Raw genomic sequence first — 18,915 nt, forward strand, 5'->3', positions numbered from 1 at the left:
TAAATTTCAGTACCTCTTCCGGTATAAAAAATCAAGATACTGAGCCTCAAAGTTTCAACTTTTACTAATGAAAAGGTTTTCCAGGCCAAACGGTAAGAGATACGAGGTTGATCAAAAGGACCAAAGTTGCTCCTCTCGTCGAGTTCTATAAGGAAAAAATGCCAAAATTAAAAAAAATTAAATTGAAAATTTTTTTTGGTAAAAATTGAAACTTTGAGGCTCAGTATCTTGATTTTTTATACCGGAAGAGGTACTGAAATTTATACCACGCATAAAGCACACCTAAATTAACGTATATTCACAGTTTCAAGAAAATCTAAAGAAAATCGATTTTCTCTAGTATAAGGACCGGAGAACGTCCTTAAAGGAGTGCGATAATTCTATATATCTTAAAATATTGTATGTATATTCTATATTTAAAAATGCATATTACGCAAGATTATTCAAACTTTTATTAGAATAACATCAAAGTAATAAAATGCTTATATTATAAATGTAGGAAACAGCAGAAACATTAATCTAGAAACTTGCTCCAATATTTTCAATGCAAGAAATACTTTTAGCCTCAACGAGTAATAATGTGAACTGCATATAAATTATAAAAAATATGATTTTATATTTTTATACAATCCATATTTTAATTATATTAAATGATAGCGCACAGTAGTAGAATAGCATAAAGACATGTTGATAACATAATCAATATTTGTTAAACAAATAATTCTTAATTAAAAATTGAACATTATAGATAACTTGTGAAAAAGTACGTTACTAGAAATTATCAATATTTAAATTACTGCTATTTTAGAATATTTATTATATTAAAAATTGGTATGATAATTTATAATAAATTACACATACCAAAATAATTTTAAGCAAGATCCTTTGTTTGAATCCTAATGTACTATTTTTATTCCTAGGTAAATTAGCGCAGAGAAATATACAAGATGTACAATTCGATTTGTTTGAATATAGATAAGAATAATAAATGCAATATATTAGAACATTCTGTTTTTAAATAGATTTGAGAGAGACTTTTTATGGCCAGAAAATATTTGCTATTCTTGGAAGAATGAGCGTGATACCGATAGTAGAAAGAAGATTTACACTGTGATTATCTAGGATCTGTTTACCACAAATGTGTCTTACACCTTTCCCTGGCCGCTCCACTATAGTACCCTTTTCATCCACTCCTAAAAATACGCATTATTATATATAATAAGAAGATTTATCCGTTTAATTTGATGCTAAAAACCATCGAAAAACTCTTCTGGATCTAAAATGATAAAAAGAACATACGAAATCGGAAGGTACATTTGTATTACCTGAATACTGTAAAGTCGCGCCAAGAATAGAATCTAAGATGCTGCCAAAAAGACCTCCGAATGCCGCAACGACTATGATCGGCCATTGTGGTGCTGCTAACTGCAGTACGGCTGTATCAACGGTATTTAATACCACAATATAATAGGAAAGCCCAACCACTAAACCGCCAACGATAGAACATATCAGACCCATCCACGATACACCACCATTTGTTCCTTGAACAACGAAATGCAAAGAATTCATCCGTTTCATTTACTAACATCTTATTGTAAAATCAGTCAATCTTTCTGGCAATTCGCAAATCAGATATATATGGCTTGTTTTAGTGAGATAAAACAAGTTTATCCCAAAAGGCTATCATTCTTACCTCTCGGGACGCTTCTCCTCGTCGTGATGAGGAATGGGTCACCCATGCCGACCACCGTACCAATCTCAGAAGCCCACGTGTCACCATTACAACACGCAAATGCTCCTGTAAAATGCAAAATTATAAATTGTTAAAAATTTAGCTCGCAATAACATTTTAATTTTTATGAAGAAAATATTTAGATATTGATTGTTACCTATTATACCAATAGATAACCACGAGCTTCGGTATTCCTTGTCGAAATCGATTGGCCGTTCTCCGCTTCCGACATCTAATAGATATAATAAAGCTAATTGCGTAGCCATGCCAGCATTACACAGAACCTGGATCCAATTCCGTTGGCCACCCTCCTTGAAATCTGCTTCGATCTTCTTCTTTTGTACAGACCGAAATTTTGTTACCTTTGATCCAGTGACGAAGAACGCTACGAGAGCCATCAAATGAGCAAAACTCGAGAGTGTCAGGATAAACCCCATAAAGAAGCCTACAAAAAGTAATTAATTATTAATACGGCGATATTACAAGATCTTATCGGAAGTCTACAATTTCACGAAATGTAATTCGATGAGAAGAAAGATATTTTTGTTAACAAAATTTTATTTCAACTAATTATGAATGCGAGTGTGGCTTTAATTTTTTTCTGATTTAACATATATGAACACATGCACGACTAAATATTTTAATTTTGTATATCATTTAGTGTCTTAATATATATTCTATATTTTTTTATATCAATAAATTATACAAATTATATGAAGGTTTCACTACCGAGAATTCCACCGCTGATGTCTAAACTTTTCTTGCGTAAACCCCAAGTCGTAAACATAAGTGGAATTATAACTGCGGCCAGCCATCTCCATGGTGAGATCACCGAGTGCTCTAAAATGAAAATAAAATTGATTCAATATTGAGATGTTACTGTATTTTTAGATTTAATTGCAGTTACACGGAGAAAATGTAACGTGATTTCAATAAAATTATAAATTTTACAGAATAAACAAGGTTTTACATTTCACATAATAAATATTTTCGTCGATACTTTTCTTTTTGACTTTCAACGCATCAATCGTTTGAAGAAATGTAAAGTAAGTGAACGAATTATCAAAATCAATCATAGTGTAATAAAAAAGATAAATTTTCAAGCATTATTTAGTCTGCAGATTAACTTTGTGATTAGCGTGAGATCTATATTATAGATAGATCTGAGTATAACAGATAACGATTACGCAATAGCTTTTTCGTAAAAAAAGACATGTTAAGTTATTGATTGGACGACACAACAATATATAACAGCCTATTCATTTGCTTTATTTATACTCTGCTTATTAAATTTTTTTTTTTCGTTGTTGCGCATTTAACTCTTGTCTGCAATAACGCCGCAAATAGAAGATAAGTAGAAGGCTTTATAAGAAGTAACCAAAATATACGAGCGAAAATTAAAAATTTAAATCTTATTTTAATTTTAATCTGCGCGCGACAAACTAAAAAAGGAGAAACAAAGGCCGGTTGAGCAATAAATGTTATCGAGCGGTTTTAATATAGTTCGTGCGCATATTCTCTCAAAGTTTAAATCCACAAAAAATATAATATCTATGTGTCGCGTGTAACATTCTTCAACCCTCCGTCTGTATACGTTTTTTTTTGCACCGTTGGAATGTATACGTGGGTCTGTCATTTAACGCTATTCTTCCTTGCTTTAAAGTATGTAGAAAAATCTGAAAAAAATTCACAAAACATCTGTCTACATTGTAGTTGATGATTTTATAGTCAATTTGATAATCATCGTTTATTTAATATTTTTTGACAGGCTTGCAAGCGAGCTTGCAAGTTTTTTAAGGCCCTTGCACAACGCCAGGCAACAGGCAACAGGAACAGGAAGTAACCAAAAATTCGTTAATTACAACGTAAAAAAACTCGAATGCTATGATTGGTTGGCAACAGGCAATAGGCATAGAATTTTCAACGTGACAGAAACTCTGTGTCTATTGTCTGTGCCACTGTTATTCTACATTTATACATGATTTCTGATTTCTATTCTCTGTTCCTATTGCCTGTTGCCTGATGGCATTGTGCAAGGGCCTTTACAATTACGAGCAGACATCATTTTGGCTCGAACGCCGTAGATCCACGTATACAGATAGAGGGTTAAAAAGGCAAAGTTAAACTAATATTCGTATTTCAATGTTGCGTATTTTTCACGATGTCGGTTATCTCAATATGCACCGCTCATGTTTCGCAAGTCTTTCGTGTCGCGTTATCGTCACGCGAGATCGTCTGTTTTGATAGGTCAACAGGTAAAAACATCGATAACTATGCACGAGTAATTTAGAATATTTATTAGGAATAAATATTCCATGTTGATTGACTTGATGACATAAAAAAAATACACGCCATTGTATTCACTTCTGTATGCATATATTTCGTTCATCTTGCGTTTCTTATCTATAACGGCGTCCACAAGAAGACGATGTTGAAATCTTCTTTTTACAAAAACAATCAAGATGCACAAACAGGAACTGAAAATTTAAATTATTTCAATTTATGATATTTTGTAATTTACATAGTATCTATGCAAGTTAAGAAGACAAAAATCAATCAAATAGTAAATATTAATTTCAGCTAAACTGTGAAATTAATAACAGAGGAATTTGTTCAAATAATTAATAAACAAATAACAAATAATAAATTGATCAATGATAAAGAAATGATATTCACAGATGACGAATAACAATAACAATATTACTTGAAAAAACCAACAGCCTCGACGCGCGAGCATTCAGACAGGAAACACGTGACATGTGCTTCGAATGCGCTCCGATACACGTGCAGATCCACGCATTTACGATCCCGTGCGTATAAATTTTTGCGAATGATACTAAATGACAAGTCGTCGTCATCAAGCACGCTGGTCGAAAAGCTCGACTAGGATAGGAACCTTGCTTTATCCGCTTTATCGCATCAACACTTTCACCAATTCTGTCTCATGCGTATCGAAAGTTCCGTTTGTGCAAAAGAGAAAGTTTTCGCGCATATGCTGCAATTGATACATATCCCTGGTGAAATTTCTCAGAATAGCTTTACATAATCTTTTAGAATTTCTACATAAATTTTCAAACTTTTTAGAAAATTTTTCAGATTTTTTTATAGACGAATTGGAACACTTCAGAAATGTTAAGAAAGTCCACATCTTCTTTACAATTGGCAGTAAGGACTTTGATCGACCCTATTGGCTGTTATTATAATCGTCATGACAATTCGGTACCATTGATTTTGGTCCGTTTAATCGTCAAGGACGTCAAGACCACAAAAGACCATGGTCAAGACGTTTTGACCATGGATTTTGATTCTTCTGAATTGATGTAATTTTGCTTACGTAAAAGCATCCTATTTAAATAATTTAATTTATTGCGAAAACTATTACCTCAGCCAGGGTGAGGTAATATTTTTCGCAATAAATTAAATTATGTAAATAGGATGCTTACACATAAGCATCAAAATTACATAATTACATTACATCAGTTCCCAAGTAAGACATCGCAGTCAAAAATGACCTCATTTTGGCTGCGATGTGTTACTTGGGTTTAGAAGGACCAAAATCCATGGTTAAAACGTCTTGACGATTATAATAATAGCCAGTAGGGTCGATTGAAGTCTTTACTGCTAACTAGGTTAATTATTAACTGGCGAAGTAAAACGTTACTTATTCGGTTCTCTACAATTCTTTATATATATGTATTCTGAAATATTCTAAATATTCTAAGATCTTTCATTCTCTCCTCTCCTCTATGATTTCCGAGGAAAAAATTATAAAATCCTGAAGAAAAATTTAATATATATTTTTTTAATCTTCATAAATTTAAAATATGAAAAATTCTTAAAAATATGAGATGTTATGAGAATTTTTTTCCATCAGGAATTAACGCATATTGTCTCGGTTTGCGGGATTGACGTTTTGCACCTGTCATCGTATCCCTCGCGCGACATCCATGACAGTTCTTTTTTTTTTTTCTAACCTAAAAGCCGTGTTTGTCAATCATTCTCAATCGTATTAAAATACACCGCGACGATTTCGTCGCGTGTTAAAGCGGATCTAATGGAATCATTCACGCGGTGTCACGTGTCCCAATACGTATATACATATATATTTATTTATATACGCATATTCGCCGACCTAACCTTTAACCGCGATGACTCGCGAGCGCAATTAAAATCGTTCGGGTATACGAGACCTTCCGTCGAGTTGGCGGTGTCTGGCCACAGTATCGAGTAAGCCACGTTCACTATCCAGAAGAGCATCGAGATCGGGATAGCGCAGGCACTCAGGAGTACCGGCATCAGCACGCGGGAGTGCCCGGAGTGCCGGGTCTCCTTGCGACTTCCGAGGGACATCGTGTCAGCGCGTACGCGTCGCACACATTCGAACTATTCGGAGTGGACCGCGACGGGTCGGTTCAGCCACTACGAGGCCGCGTTTTCCACCGTACAGCCGAAAGCCGTCTCGAAACCCGCGATACATCAACACAATTGCACGGCGGAGGGGGGTGGGGGGGACGCGCGAGTATCTCTCCTTTACGGACGGCCGAGCGGGCCGAGCCAGCTGTTGACCCCGCGGCAGTTGCGGCACGTCTACATCGTCTCGTCTGCAACACGTGCCGCGAGACGGAACAAGATGGAGGAACGATAGCCTTTTCCGTCCGTCAAAATAAACGAGAGCCACGAGGAGCCGGAATTTCGAAAGACGCGAACAGCGCGCAATTTGCCATGCGCGGACTCCGTTCTTTTCGGCTGCGCCGCACGCCGCTTGCCGTACAATTACAATTCGGATTTCGGTCTTTCCTCTTCTTCTGTCTGACGCTTAATTGTATATCTGTTTCATTCCGAATACAAAAAGTGTGTAAACATGACACTTCTGTATGTTCAAGGATCCGTACATATAGAAATAAGTTTTTTTTACTAAACACGCATGCACATGTAAAGGAGATTATACATAGAACGCGTTATACATGTTAAATTTCTTTCGAGATTTCTGTACGTAAGCATCACTAATGTCTCTCGTTACTGGATCAAATGCATCGTGCGTTTTGGACCGGAATTTATTTAATAGTTTAGAAAAAAATTGATGATTACGTTGTATTAAATTGAAACAAATGTAGCTCTTTAAATTTCTTAATCAACAGTAACGATACACATGGATATCCAAATACAGTACCCTCGCAAATTTCTTAACGAGATCCGGAAGATTTACATATAATATCGAAAAACACCTGTTTCATAAATTAGCAATTAAAATGTGGATGAGAAAATTTTTATGCGATAATTAGGCTATTTACAAACATCTTTATTCCTGTATTACAATACAAAACAATGGCTTAAATCTTAGCACAACTTTTTGTTCTTTTTGCTGTACTGAATATGCTATATTTTACAGAAGGCGTATAAAAGATGTAAGAGGACTTGCGGTAAAAATTGATGCAAGTCTTAATAACTTCAAGGATTAAACTGATGAATATACAAAAGCTACTAAATATACTCAAAGCTACTTAATGATTAATACAATGCTAAATGAAGTGTTGTACAAAATTTGAATAGAGTCAAAGATTGCGGTCAGCTACGTATTATATACACGAAAATGAATTACGAATGATTATTACGTAACGATGTTCATTGCGCCATATTGTCGCTATATTTTCGCTTTGTTAAAAAATTATAAATTATAATAAATCGAGTTGATCGCAGCGCGCGACAAAGTTATGTACGTGAGCACTGTGAGCGATTTAATGATTGTAACCTTACTTGTATACATTTCCTAGAAAAATATTTCTATATTATGTTTAACTAACAATATTAAATATTAACATTTCATAACTGCCAAACGTTTTCAGTTGAGCGCAATTGCACGAGTTACAAATCATTTATAGACTCTTTTTTTTCTCAGTTAACTAGTTTCTACACTGCATTGAAATCTTGCATAGAAAAAGTGTTAGCATATCGCGCAAGAATCATCGATATCTAAGTAAACAATTAATCAAATATATACAGTATACATGCGTACGTCTAGATTAATCCGAAAGCTCAGTCTCCATCTTTTGAAATGGCAAAAATCTCGGAAATCATTTCAAGAAAATGATTAGCAAGCATAAAATAATTTTATGCTACGACAGTGAAGTTGTGCGGAATACAAGTTACTGAAAAATAATGTTCAAAAGACGAATCTTTAAATGAATTAGCAACCTTTAAATAATTTGAAAAGATAACGCGGGACGTTAAATGAAATGCGACATTTAACAATAACTTCTACGGTAACAAGTTTAATCTACGGTGACTTAAATTTAAACGTGAAAAGAAATTAAATTATTTCTATGAGTTCTCGAATCGTCCCCAATCAGAAATAGATATGAGTCACGTAGAAACGAATTTCCTAATTCGTCTGAGTTATTCGATACAATGTTCTAGTTTAAATGTGACACTACTTTGTAAAATGTTAAGTTATTGTTTTCTCTACTCTACGATCAATATAGCAATCTTTATAAATTTCTCTTTTTCTAAATATAAATATTCTACACAATCGGAAAACTATTTTACAATATATACAAAAGTATAATAAAGATGTAGAGGAGGATTAAACGTGGTTGCATTTTCTTTACGACAGTCTCAAGGCGCTTAGACAATGAAAGCGGTTTTCTGAATGTATTATATGAAATTATCTGAAAGACTTGTCTCGCACATTATCTGTAAGAATTCAGTTTCTCAGATAAAAGAGAGAAAATATCACGGCCGATAGAATTCGGAGAATAGTGTTGTAAAAAGTTCTTACGTTCGGACTAAATCAAATCTTTTGTACTTGTCAGAACTCGTTTGGGACAACGAGTTTTGTGCTCACAGAAGTGCGTTCTTTCTGAGCAATGTTTAAGGGAGTACTTTAAATGCTACTTAAACGCGATCAAAATATCATGTCTTCTGTACAGCTAAATATAGTCTTATTGATCATTGTTAGAATGATATATATTGCGTTATTTACTATGGGCCAATTCCTTTTAGTGACACAAGTCGACACAAACATCGTTCTATCCTTCTTGGCATTCAATGAATAACAAAGACAGAACGACACTTGTGTCGACTTGTGTCACTAAAAGGAATTGGCCCTATATCTCTATGTAAATAATCAATCATTAGGAAATATGTGTCAGAGTTTCCACAGCAATTTCAATAAAGTATTACGAAGAAGTAAAGAACGAAGTCAAAAAGCGAAATAATCAATTTTGACGCGATTAAAGGGAATTATCAATGGCGATTGCACTAAACTCTAGTCCATACTGACTAAGAATCGCGGATTATGTGTGAAAATTGTAGAGTTTCTTGACAACTCTTATGTACAGATGGATTCAAGTGTTTCTGGCTTCATCTGATCCCATGCTACTTGTTCAGCATGTCCGTTCATTACCAGTTCTTCAGTAAGGGAAATTAACTGGAAAAAAATCAATTAATTTAAATTAATTTGCGCATCTGCAAAGAGATTCTCGAAGATTGGACAATAACTACTTACCCCGTAATTTTGTATCATAAAATAAATATTTGCATAAATATTAGTTTGAATGCGACCTTCAATCTGAGCTTGAGCAGCAACTCCCTTTGAGGAACAATTTTGTACCACATTGTAAGCTTCTGTCGACCATTTACCTGCAAAGGAGTAACATCAAAGTATAATTACATATCCAAAGATAAATAATTTTGAGTAGAGATGTATAATCTGAAAGAATAGAATACATTACGTCAATATATAGTTACCGTTCTTTGGCTGAATATTTGCTAAAAAGATTTCGATGGCTTGGAAGGGTAGGCTCAAATAATTATATATCAATGGCCTACATTGCGAATTACTAAACTGCCAGTAACCACCGTGATCGAGTAATCGTACTACGCTTCTCTCTCCCGATGGATCTGGACGTTCAATGCATCCTCTAACCCATTTGTCGCTCCAATATACAGCCACGTAATTACCCTCTACAAAGTAAAAATGTATTGTATAATCCGAATATCCTGATTTCTTCTTTATTCAACGTGTTAAGATTATCACTTACTGTTCAATACATCTGGAACTGGCAGCAATTCATTGTTATACCAATACATCATGCTGTCTTCCAAATTTTGCAAAAGGAGAAATGATGGATGAGTCGGAAGCTGAACGAAGAGCCAATTTGGCTTGACAATGTGAGAGATATTAATGTCATTATTAACACCCTCAACCAGGGACAGGGGCCGTTGAATCGGGACATTATACACAACTTCTTCAATCACCTCGGCTATTGTCGCGATCTCCGCTAATGTTACTTGCGGAAACCTTTTCTCCGGAAACTTCTGCCTTACCATTTTAAGCGCGATATTAATTCCCTCAACACTGCCTCGTATCGAGCAAATCTTATGATCGCCATCGCAAGGATGATCGTTGACGTATATACCGACATTTGCCTTCGTTCGGATACTGTGTAAGAAGCTACCGTGACGGCCAATCAATCTGCCCACTAGATGTTGCGGTATAGCAAAGTCATACGTGGTTGGTGCGGTACTATCCCTCCTGCATCCGTTAATACTTCCACCTGTATGAGGAAATAAAAATTTAGAGAGTTTGTAACTCTCTAAATCTGGACGAAACAATAGTTCATTGTTTAATTGTGTTCTCTTAGAACCAATACTTTACGACTCTACTAATAAATAGATTAATGAAATACTTCATCAGCAGCACAAATTATCGATATTCACCTTTTCCGCTATCCGTGTTGCTTCCTTCGCTCTCGACTCCGTCTGTGACGCTGCCGTCCAGAACTACGGAAACCGGGCTGTGATTGGCAGAGTCTCTTTCATCGGCCTCTTGTCCCTGAGCGTTGATGTGTCCCTCGGATTGCTGCCCATCCTCCTTGTAATTATATTCGTCCGTGGCATAATTTTTCTCCGTCTCGCAACGCAGAGACTTCTCTTCCTCGCCGGCGACGTTTTGAAATATTCTCGTTACGTCATCAATGTTCTTCTTAGACTTGCAGGAATTTGCGCTTTTGGAACTTGCGCTCGTGGCGATCATTTCGAAGTAGCTCGCATTTGGATTATTGTCCAACTCTACATCTGAACTGCGTATCGTCTCGGTGTCCGGGTATCTAATCTGGCTGCTACTACAGATGGCGGATTGCGACGTTGAATTCTTATACGGAATATCCATGCTCTCGCTGACCTTCCTTGGGACGCGAGTCGGCTCTTCTTGTCGCGTGTAACAGCAGCTATCTGAGGATCCCTGGTTCGTCTCCTTCTGAACGCCGGACTCATAGAGGCTGGTGTCAACCTCCTTCTTATTTGAAATCGCCTTTTCTATGCAATTTGACTTCGCAGTCCCACCCGAGTCATTCCATTGTAGTTCACCTCTTTCTACCCGACGGCGTTTGTACCAATAGAGAGCGACGCCGACAAGAGTCACCACCGGGACTGCCCACTTGGCTAGCTGTACACGAGCCGAATTCATAGTGCGAGTCCACGGTAGCTGCCGTTACTGGAAATTCGCTGATACTGAAATCGAGGTAGACACAAAACAGCTTTAAAATCCTTATTATTTCAACGAATACTTAAGCAACTATTATTTCAAGCAGTTAGCTATTTTTAATACTTATATACGATATTCTAAACATCATACATGTATATAATACTTTTTAAAATCTTCTGTATAAAAACTAATAAAGAGATATAATTTCATGTTTAATTATCCAGATTATCCTGCTACGAACGATAAAGGAATTAAAATCTATTTTGTTTAATGTTAAGTAAACATCTGCTAATCAGCGATTAGCACGCGGAAACAGCCCATGTAAAACGAGACGGCATGCCGACGTCGAATTCCATCAACTTTCCTCCGCGTACGGCAATTAATTTCTCTATTCACACATCACATGACATGAAAATTTTAACACCAATAAAATATAAATCTTATTTTAATGAAATATTATAATTCCATTAGAATTAGAATAAAAGTTGTGAATTTAATGGAATTATAAATCTTCTATCACGTAACCGGCGAAGAATTAATCACATTAAAATAAGATTTATATAAGGTCACATAAATTCTATACAATCTTCTAATCTTTTTCTACCGTATTCTATTCTGTACGAACATCTCTGTTAAACTCTGAATCAACATATAAACGATTAGTTCTTAAGCGTCGTCTACAATGGGAGTAGTGGATTAAGATTATAAGACTTCAGAATAAGTTTTCCGGTGTAATATGGCGTAGAGTAAGGCCGTAAGCGAAATGGTTGAATCCCATTTCTTATGGTCTCAACCAACTCTCTTCAAACACTCGCAAAAACGAAGTAACACTCATGCTTAGAGAGACCTTCAGTAGGCATGATGATGTATACATTGTATACAATAAGCGCCACATCTATTAAGAAAATATTATTTGAAGTATTAAATGTCTGAATAACGTTTTTAATTTATCGATATCATACACACATTTAAAAACGATATATAAACAAAGAGTTAAATGTACTCTCGGGTTATTACATATTCGACAATAAAAAACCGATCAAATACTTCGTGATGTCAAATGTTCGATAGCGAAGTAATCACTGCAGCCTCGGATTATATCATCAAAGCAATGAAGCACAGCATTCTTATGTCATCGTTAGGATATGATCTTACAGATGTATACAAAAATATAAAGATATAAGAATTTAGAAATTCAAAGATCTGAACTGCGATATTTAAAAATCTGATATCGAAGCACACACACACACACACACACACGCCCACACATTTCAGTACTGTTTACTTTATATTAACTTACATAAACGTATGATCGACCCACGAGCAAACGTCTCCAGCTGGTCGCGATAATAACCGAGTTGCCTCTCGTATATTCGAGATATTTCGTCATAATCGCCAAGGGATATCTAGACGGTAAGACCGCGCAACGTCTTAAAGTGAGCCCGAAGCAACACACACCGAAATTAATCGGAAGATTGATTACGTGGACACATCGATGCCAGCACGGCTGGAGTCTCTACGTCCTACTACTGCTCGCGGATTTTCAACACGTGGTTCACGCCGAGGACCAGTTTGGACTGGAACTGTTCGCCGGTACGCAGGCGTGATCATGTAAGATGGCATTCACACCGCGATCAAGATCTTCCTACTTGTGTGGTATAGGGCCACACAAAAGTAATGAGCGAGTAATACTTAGAAATAATCTAAAATTTCCTTCATCTCTCGGTCAAGATAAAATAGACCCCTCTAGAGTATGAAGTCATTTTTTTGTATATGTTAGGTCTGATTTGCCGTTAATGATTTTACTGTTATCTCAACAGCGATATGCAGTTAGCGATATGATTTCTGGGTCAACAGAAACAAACGAACAAAAAATTATCAAACCGGCGCGACATGATATATTTTCATACACATGTTCAACGGAATGTGTACATGAGCACATAAGGCGTGAAAATATTTGGTCAAATTTGATCGATGTATTCTACTAATGGATGAAATTGATGAAAAAATATATCAACAAGAAAAGTCTGCAAACACAGAAACATTCTGTAGAACTGCGACTTATAATACCATCGCAATATCCGAAATAAAATGATTAAATTAAATCTGATAAGAAATTACTAATCATTTTTCTTCTTTCTTTTTGTCAAAAGTATCATATGATAATATCAATGCGTGATATAAGTTAAAAATTCATCTAAATTTCAATATAATTCGATTACAAAATATAAGCCACGATCAAATTGGCGGATAGAAGTAGGCTTTCGAGATTTGGAGCAATTTTACATAAATATGTAAACATGGATGATTTGGAAATCGAGTGAAAAATTTCTTGAGTGCTAAATAGAGAGCAAATATATTGCACAACAGTGACATGTTTGAAATGCTTGGAACTGTTTTAAATTCCAAAAAGGATTCAAGTCTTAATTATTTTTTAAAGTAAAAAATATTAACAAAGACGAAATAGCGCTGCTACAGCATATTCTAGCGCAGAAAAGAAAGACATTGTAAAAGGAAGAGAATAAAAAATAAAAGTTATACATGCGGAATCGTTCAGTATGAAGTAAATTGAGACTATTGCGTAGGAAAACTACATTACATGATCAAATAGAATAGAATATATTCTTTTCATGTATTCAGTATTTTCTTTTTAACTTTATCGCTACGAAAAGCCATAATGAGTCATCAAAAATTTTTGTTATATGCATATAAAGAGAGTAGCAATTTTGTTAGCAAAGTCATTAAAGAAACATTAAGAATATAGTTTCATTGAGCAAATATTAATAATTTTTTAGCTTACTGTTTGCACAAATGTTTCCGCTGAAAAAGAATCTTTTGTCGTGTTCGTCGATAATATATTATCATTTAAGATTTACTCATCAATTCTTTAGGCACTGATGATCTATGCAAATTTCGAATAAAAAAAATTGGGCAACATCTCAAGAGAAAAACATGCTAGCGTTATAGGTCAAAGCATACTGGTTCAACGTGCTCTCGGAATGTTGAATCTGCATCGCGCGAGACTAATGAGGTAACCGGTGCGAGTAAAGCTTAATAAAAGCATCAAGAGGAAAGGCGGAAATCGCGGTGACTTGATAAGCTAAAGCAAATCTCGTCGATTCAACCTGTAACCTTCAACATCCCATTTAGGTAAAGTTTTATTAAAGTTCTCGATGTCTTGACGAGACCGCAATCATATGATATTCATCAAAAACTAAAAAATAAAAACTAAAAAATCGTGTAATATTTTTGCACTACAATTCAAAATAAATTAGTTTTGTAAGTTTAAATAAAAGATCAACGAACAAAGTAGGTAGTCACAAAGAATTATCCGGAATCAATCTTTTCCTTTTTTTTATTTTTTGATAAGGATATAATTAGCTGTTGCATTTTCTACCTCAATTATAGTCAGTCAGTGTTCGTGGAGTAAAACTGTGCAATATATTGACTAAAGTTTTGATTTGTGTAAATGGAAGATATCAAAATGTTTACTTATATACAGTATGTCGCAGAATCGTACATGGAACGCACAGTAAAACGTAACGCGCGTAAAAAAAAAAGGCAACTTTTTTTCTCTGGCAAAATCGAGAGTCCAAACAGTTTTTAAATGACAACAACTTAAGAACTAAACGAATAAGGGTTCTAAATTATGCATGAATTAGGAACGGTGTGCGCTGGTATATACGTGTAATTTTTAATTCTCTATCCCGTGTCAATAAATTCAAAGTGAAAAGGGATGTCACAGTTTTCATGCACAAGTATATTAAATTAAACAGATTTATGTTCAAGTAGATCCCAGCATAGTTTCAATAAAAGTAATACGATGTAAACAAACATGGATTAGGTCAAAGTACACAATAGCTTATATTAGTTTCATATTAATAAAGAGACGACAAATAAAGTCTAAAATAATTTTGATAAATAAAATGTCAATTTCAATTAGTGATTATGAAATTAGAGGAAACAATCATTAAAAACAAATGTAAGAAAAATAAATAAATTTTATTCTACAGTGTAATATGCTATGGTGAATAAATTCAATAACATAAATTGAAAATTTTAAACATCATTTTTTACACAAAAATTTTATAAGTCATTAAAATAATTAAATAATTAAAATTGCATTACGCGCGTGCAATTTTAATGTTTCAAAACTCGCGCATTTAATTGATTATAACATTAAAATTATATCTGAAACAATTCGTACTGTTAAAAAAGTAGAATCTAATAACCGTGTAAGTAGGAAAATACATAGTAATGGATAATTTAAATCATAAAACGCCAGAAAATAAGATTTTAAAGAACTATTTATCTCCCACTGATTGTGAGATTATCTCCATTAACATACGTCACGAAAATGTATATGGTTAGCAATGGAAATTATGTATCCCTAAAATCATTAGGTATACACCCAATTGAACATTTACAAAAATAAAATTATAAAATAAAAAACTTTTACGAAATTAAACATATATGATACAAAAAAAAAATAAATAATATTAATTCAACAAAATAGTATTAAACTAAATTTATTAAAAAATAATAGAAATTATATTCTTTTTTCGAACGTATAAAAATTTCTTTCTTGTAATAATTTTTATTACTTTTCTATATATTTTTAATTAACTTGTTAATTAATTATAATGTTTTTGTCAACAGAATAACAATAATGAATGATATATTTAGAATCAGAAGATAATCAACAGAAAGTTCATTAAGAATTGAAATAATTTAATTAAAAATATTACAATTGCTAGCATAAATTGTATAGAAGTTTCTTTTATTAAATAAATGTAAAAAGGGATTGAATAAATCTATACGTAGAAATAAAATATTGTTACTTGCACATAGTTCAACATGTAGCCTATCTTTGTCTATAGGTATATAGAATGTCTGAATTGCCACATATTGAACGTTATCTTATCTAAATAAACAATTTTTTGTATACTTCTATCAAAATTATATATAAAATAAATGAACACATTAAGACTACACAAAATGTTTCATTAGCTATTCTACATACAAAAAGAACATGGATAAAAATTTTGGCTTTGAGACAAAATGGAATATAAAAACAAGATAATAAATATATAATAAATAGCACACACAGAACCATGTACCACACCCACAACCATAAGATACAACCAGGAAACGGTAATTCAAGAACAGACACGTGAATAGCTTCGTATTGCACGTATCGCTAGATAGAGGAGAAGAGGAAGAGGAAGAATTCGCTGGTATATACAACTAGTTACAAATAAAGTTGAAACATACGGGTATCTGTTCTCAGAATTCACGCCGCTCATCGATCCCTGTTCACTGCCGGCCGTACGGCTATACCTGCCTCCGTTGCTCGTAGCTTATTTATGCGGCCTCTCGGCCGCCCGTACCCGTACGAGCAACCGGAAGGGAGATAACGAAAGACGGGCAGCAGCCGCATAAAGGCGAGCCGTAGGGGAGGCACGCACGAGGTCCGCCGGGATTAACTTACTTACCGTTGTTATTAACGTTTCGCGAGGCTGCGACGGACTTGCGATCGATCGTGCACCTCGTTCGAAGACCCCTGAAAAGACTTTCGGCGCGCCGTACGACCAACTTGCGGCGAATTTTCTGCGAGCGCACGACGCCGCCACGTGCTAGCAGTGTTTCTCTGAGTAACGGAATACGGACATGGCGACGAGCGACGAGCGACGACTCCGCTAGTTTCGGTGGCCTCAGTGGCCTGCTGCTGGTGACTTTCCGCGCTCTCTCGCCGCGTCGCGCGCACCCTACCGGCCGCTGCCGCGAGACGCGCGCGAAAAGAGACGACCAATTGCCTGTCGTTACGCTTTATCATTTTCGAAGAGGCGAGAAGCTGATTGGCGCGGCTGTGTGGAACGCGCGTCACTTCCCTAGCGTTCACCCGCGTCCTAGGGCTGCGTTCGGAAATTCCATTCGGGTGCACACCAGCGTCGTTCTGTTCTTGTTCAATTTGTAGTAAATGACAAAGATAGAACGACGCGGTGTGCACCCGAGTAAAGTTTCCGAACGCAGCCCTATACGTGCAAACGGAATGGAAAAAAAAACCGGAAATTAATAAATGATCCAATATCCAACTGGGAAACCAGGTAAACTAGTTGATTCGAGTTAATCAACATTTAATTAGCATTAATCAACCCATCATCAACCAATTATACTACGTGAGCATTAAAAGATAGGTGAAAGATAAAACACACACATATAAATTGAAAAAATAGGTAATTAGTGGGAGCTGGGAGCTTTCCAGCAAGCGACACAAGTCCACAGAAGTCGACACAAGTGTCGTTTTGTCTTTGTTACTCATTATCAAAAAAGAAAGATAGAACGACGTTTGTGTCGACTTGCATCGCTTGCTGGAAAGCTCCCTGTATACATGATAGTAAAAAAAATTAAGCGATAAGATATTAGTTTGGGATTTTTAAACTAATAGTCACGAAATACGAAATACGCACACTACATTTCATATTCGTCCTAATGAGATTATATTAGAGATTGTCATCTGATAACTTTTCGTTAATTATATAATTTTTATCTTGTTTCAAGATACATAACCGACCCCCCTGATATACCTACTGCGAAATTGAAATCTTTCAGTTGGTAAATATGTATCACTTCGTTTCTGTATCTGACGCGAGATGGCACGCTAAGAATCTCATTTGAATTTCTACTCGAGTCCCATGTCCCATGTACGCGCGCGTGGCGTTTGTCGATTTGGTCTCGCTCGTATAGTGCGCAGATTATCAAACCTTTCGTGCTTGAATAGAAGACACAAATTAGAACAAGTAAGGAAAGAGGTATACAAGAACGATATAATCATATTGAGAAAAACAATCATCAGATTGGTATTAAAGTTTTGAAACTTAAGACCTTAAAAATTCCATTTATGCAAAGCATTTGCTCTCTCTCTCTCTCTCTCTCTCTCTCTCTCTCTCTCTCTCTCTCTCTCTCTCTCTCTCTCTCTCTCTCCTCTCTCTCTCTCTCTCTCTCTCTCTCTCTCTCTCTCTCTCTCTCTCTCTCTCTCTCTCTCTCTCTCTCTCTCTCTCTCTCCCTCTCTCTCTCTCTCTCTCCTCTCTCTCTCTCTCTCTCTCTCTCTCTCCCCCCCCCCCCCTCCCTCCCTCTCTCTCCCTCTCCCTCCCTCCCTCTCCCCCCTCCCTCCCTCTCCCTCTCTCTCCTTTCCTCTCCTCCCTCTCCCTCTCTCTCCTTCCGCTCGTCCTCTCTCTCAAATCATAATTATTTTATAAAAAATACAGAAATACCTCAGTTCAGTTAGGTATCTCAGAATATCACATGTATCCTAATTCGATAGATTTGATAAAAAGAAATGTGTGATTCGTATTATATACCTATGTATATAAAATATAATAAAGAGAACAATTATACACATTTATGATTATTATAACAATTACAGCGTATAAAAGGAACATTTTGTGCGTCCGTTTACGAAAAGGGACTGAACTTAGCTCAGATTTTACGGGCGTGATATTGGACTAGGGAAGCGGAATGCACGGAAATATCTATTGGTCTAGGACTCGAAGACCTTCGAGTGGTGCATGCGGGGTCGTTTGATCTGGATGCGGGGCGTCGGGACGCAAGGTTACAGCGGTCGTCGGGTCAGCAACACCACGGCCGTCCCTCCCGCTTTTCCCTTTCCACCCTGACCGCCATCCCTCGTCCTCCCACC

General features: G+C 35.7%; 2 protein-coding genes across 4 annotated transcripts; both read right to left on the bottom strand.

The window, feature by feature from the left end:
- Positions 1 to 434: 434 nt before the first annotated feature.
- Positions 435 to 6,436, bottom strand: LOC139769925 (transmembrane protein 19). The gene is made up of 6 exons (XM_071701465.1): positions 5,923 to 6,436; positions 2,462 to 2,572; positions 1,890 to 2,177; positions 1,694 to 1,798; positions 1,326 to 1,541; positions 435 to 1,193 (listed from the first exon to the last, which is right to left on the bottom strand). The coding sequence occupies exons 1-6, from the start codon at positions 6,080 to 6,082 to the stop codon at positions 1,039 to 1,041; spliced, it is 1,035 nt and encodes a 344-aa protein (XP_071557566.1). The 5' UTR covers positions 6,083 to 6,436; the 3' UTR covers positions 435 to 1,038.
- Positions 6,437 to 7,010: 574 nt separating this feature from the next.
- Positions 7,011 to 16,919, bottom strand: Spoon (A-kinase anchor protein spoonbill). 3 transcript variants are annotated; one of them, XM_071701461.1, is made up of 6 exons: positions 16,712 to 16,919; positions 10,451 to 11,242; positions 9,772 to 10,287; positions 9,479 to 9,694; positions 9,237 to 9,370; positions 7,011 to 9,158 (listed from the first exon to the last, which is right to left on the bottom strand). In XM_071701461.1, exons 2-6 carry the CDS (start codon positions 11,196 to 11,198, stop codon positions 9,060 to 9,062), a joined length of 1,713 nt encoding a protein of 570 aa, XP_071557562.1. In that variant the 5' UTR covers positions 11,199 to 11,242; positions 16,712 to 16,919; the 3' UTR covers positions 7,011 to 9,059. The 3 variants fall into 3 exon arrangements, with proteins under 3 accessions (XP_071557562.1, XP_071557564.1, XP_071557563.1); XM_071701463.1 differs by lacking the exon at positions 16,712 to 16,919 and adding an exon at positions 16,491 to 16,696; XM_071701462.1 differs by lacking the exon at positions 16,712 to 16,919 and adding an exon at positions 12,517 to 15,119.
- Positions 16,920 to 18,915: the final 1,996 nt, after the last annotated feature.

This window comes from Temnothorax nylanderi, unplaced genomic scaffold (genome assembly GCF_030848795.1).
Source record: "Temnothorax nylanderi isolate EJ_2023f unplaced genomic scaffold, tnyl_v1.0 TNYL_tig0025_pilon, whole genome shotgun sequence".
NCBI classification, from domain to species: domain Eukaryota; kingdom Metazoa; phylum Arthropoda; class Insecta; order Hymenoptera; family Formicidae; genus Temnothorax; species Temnothorax nylanderi.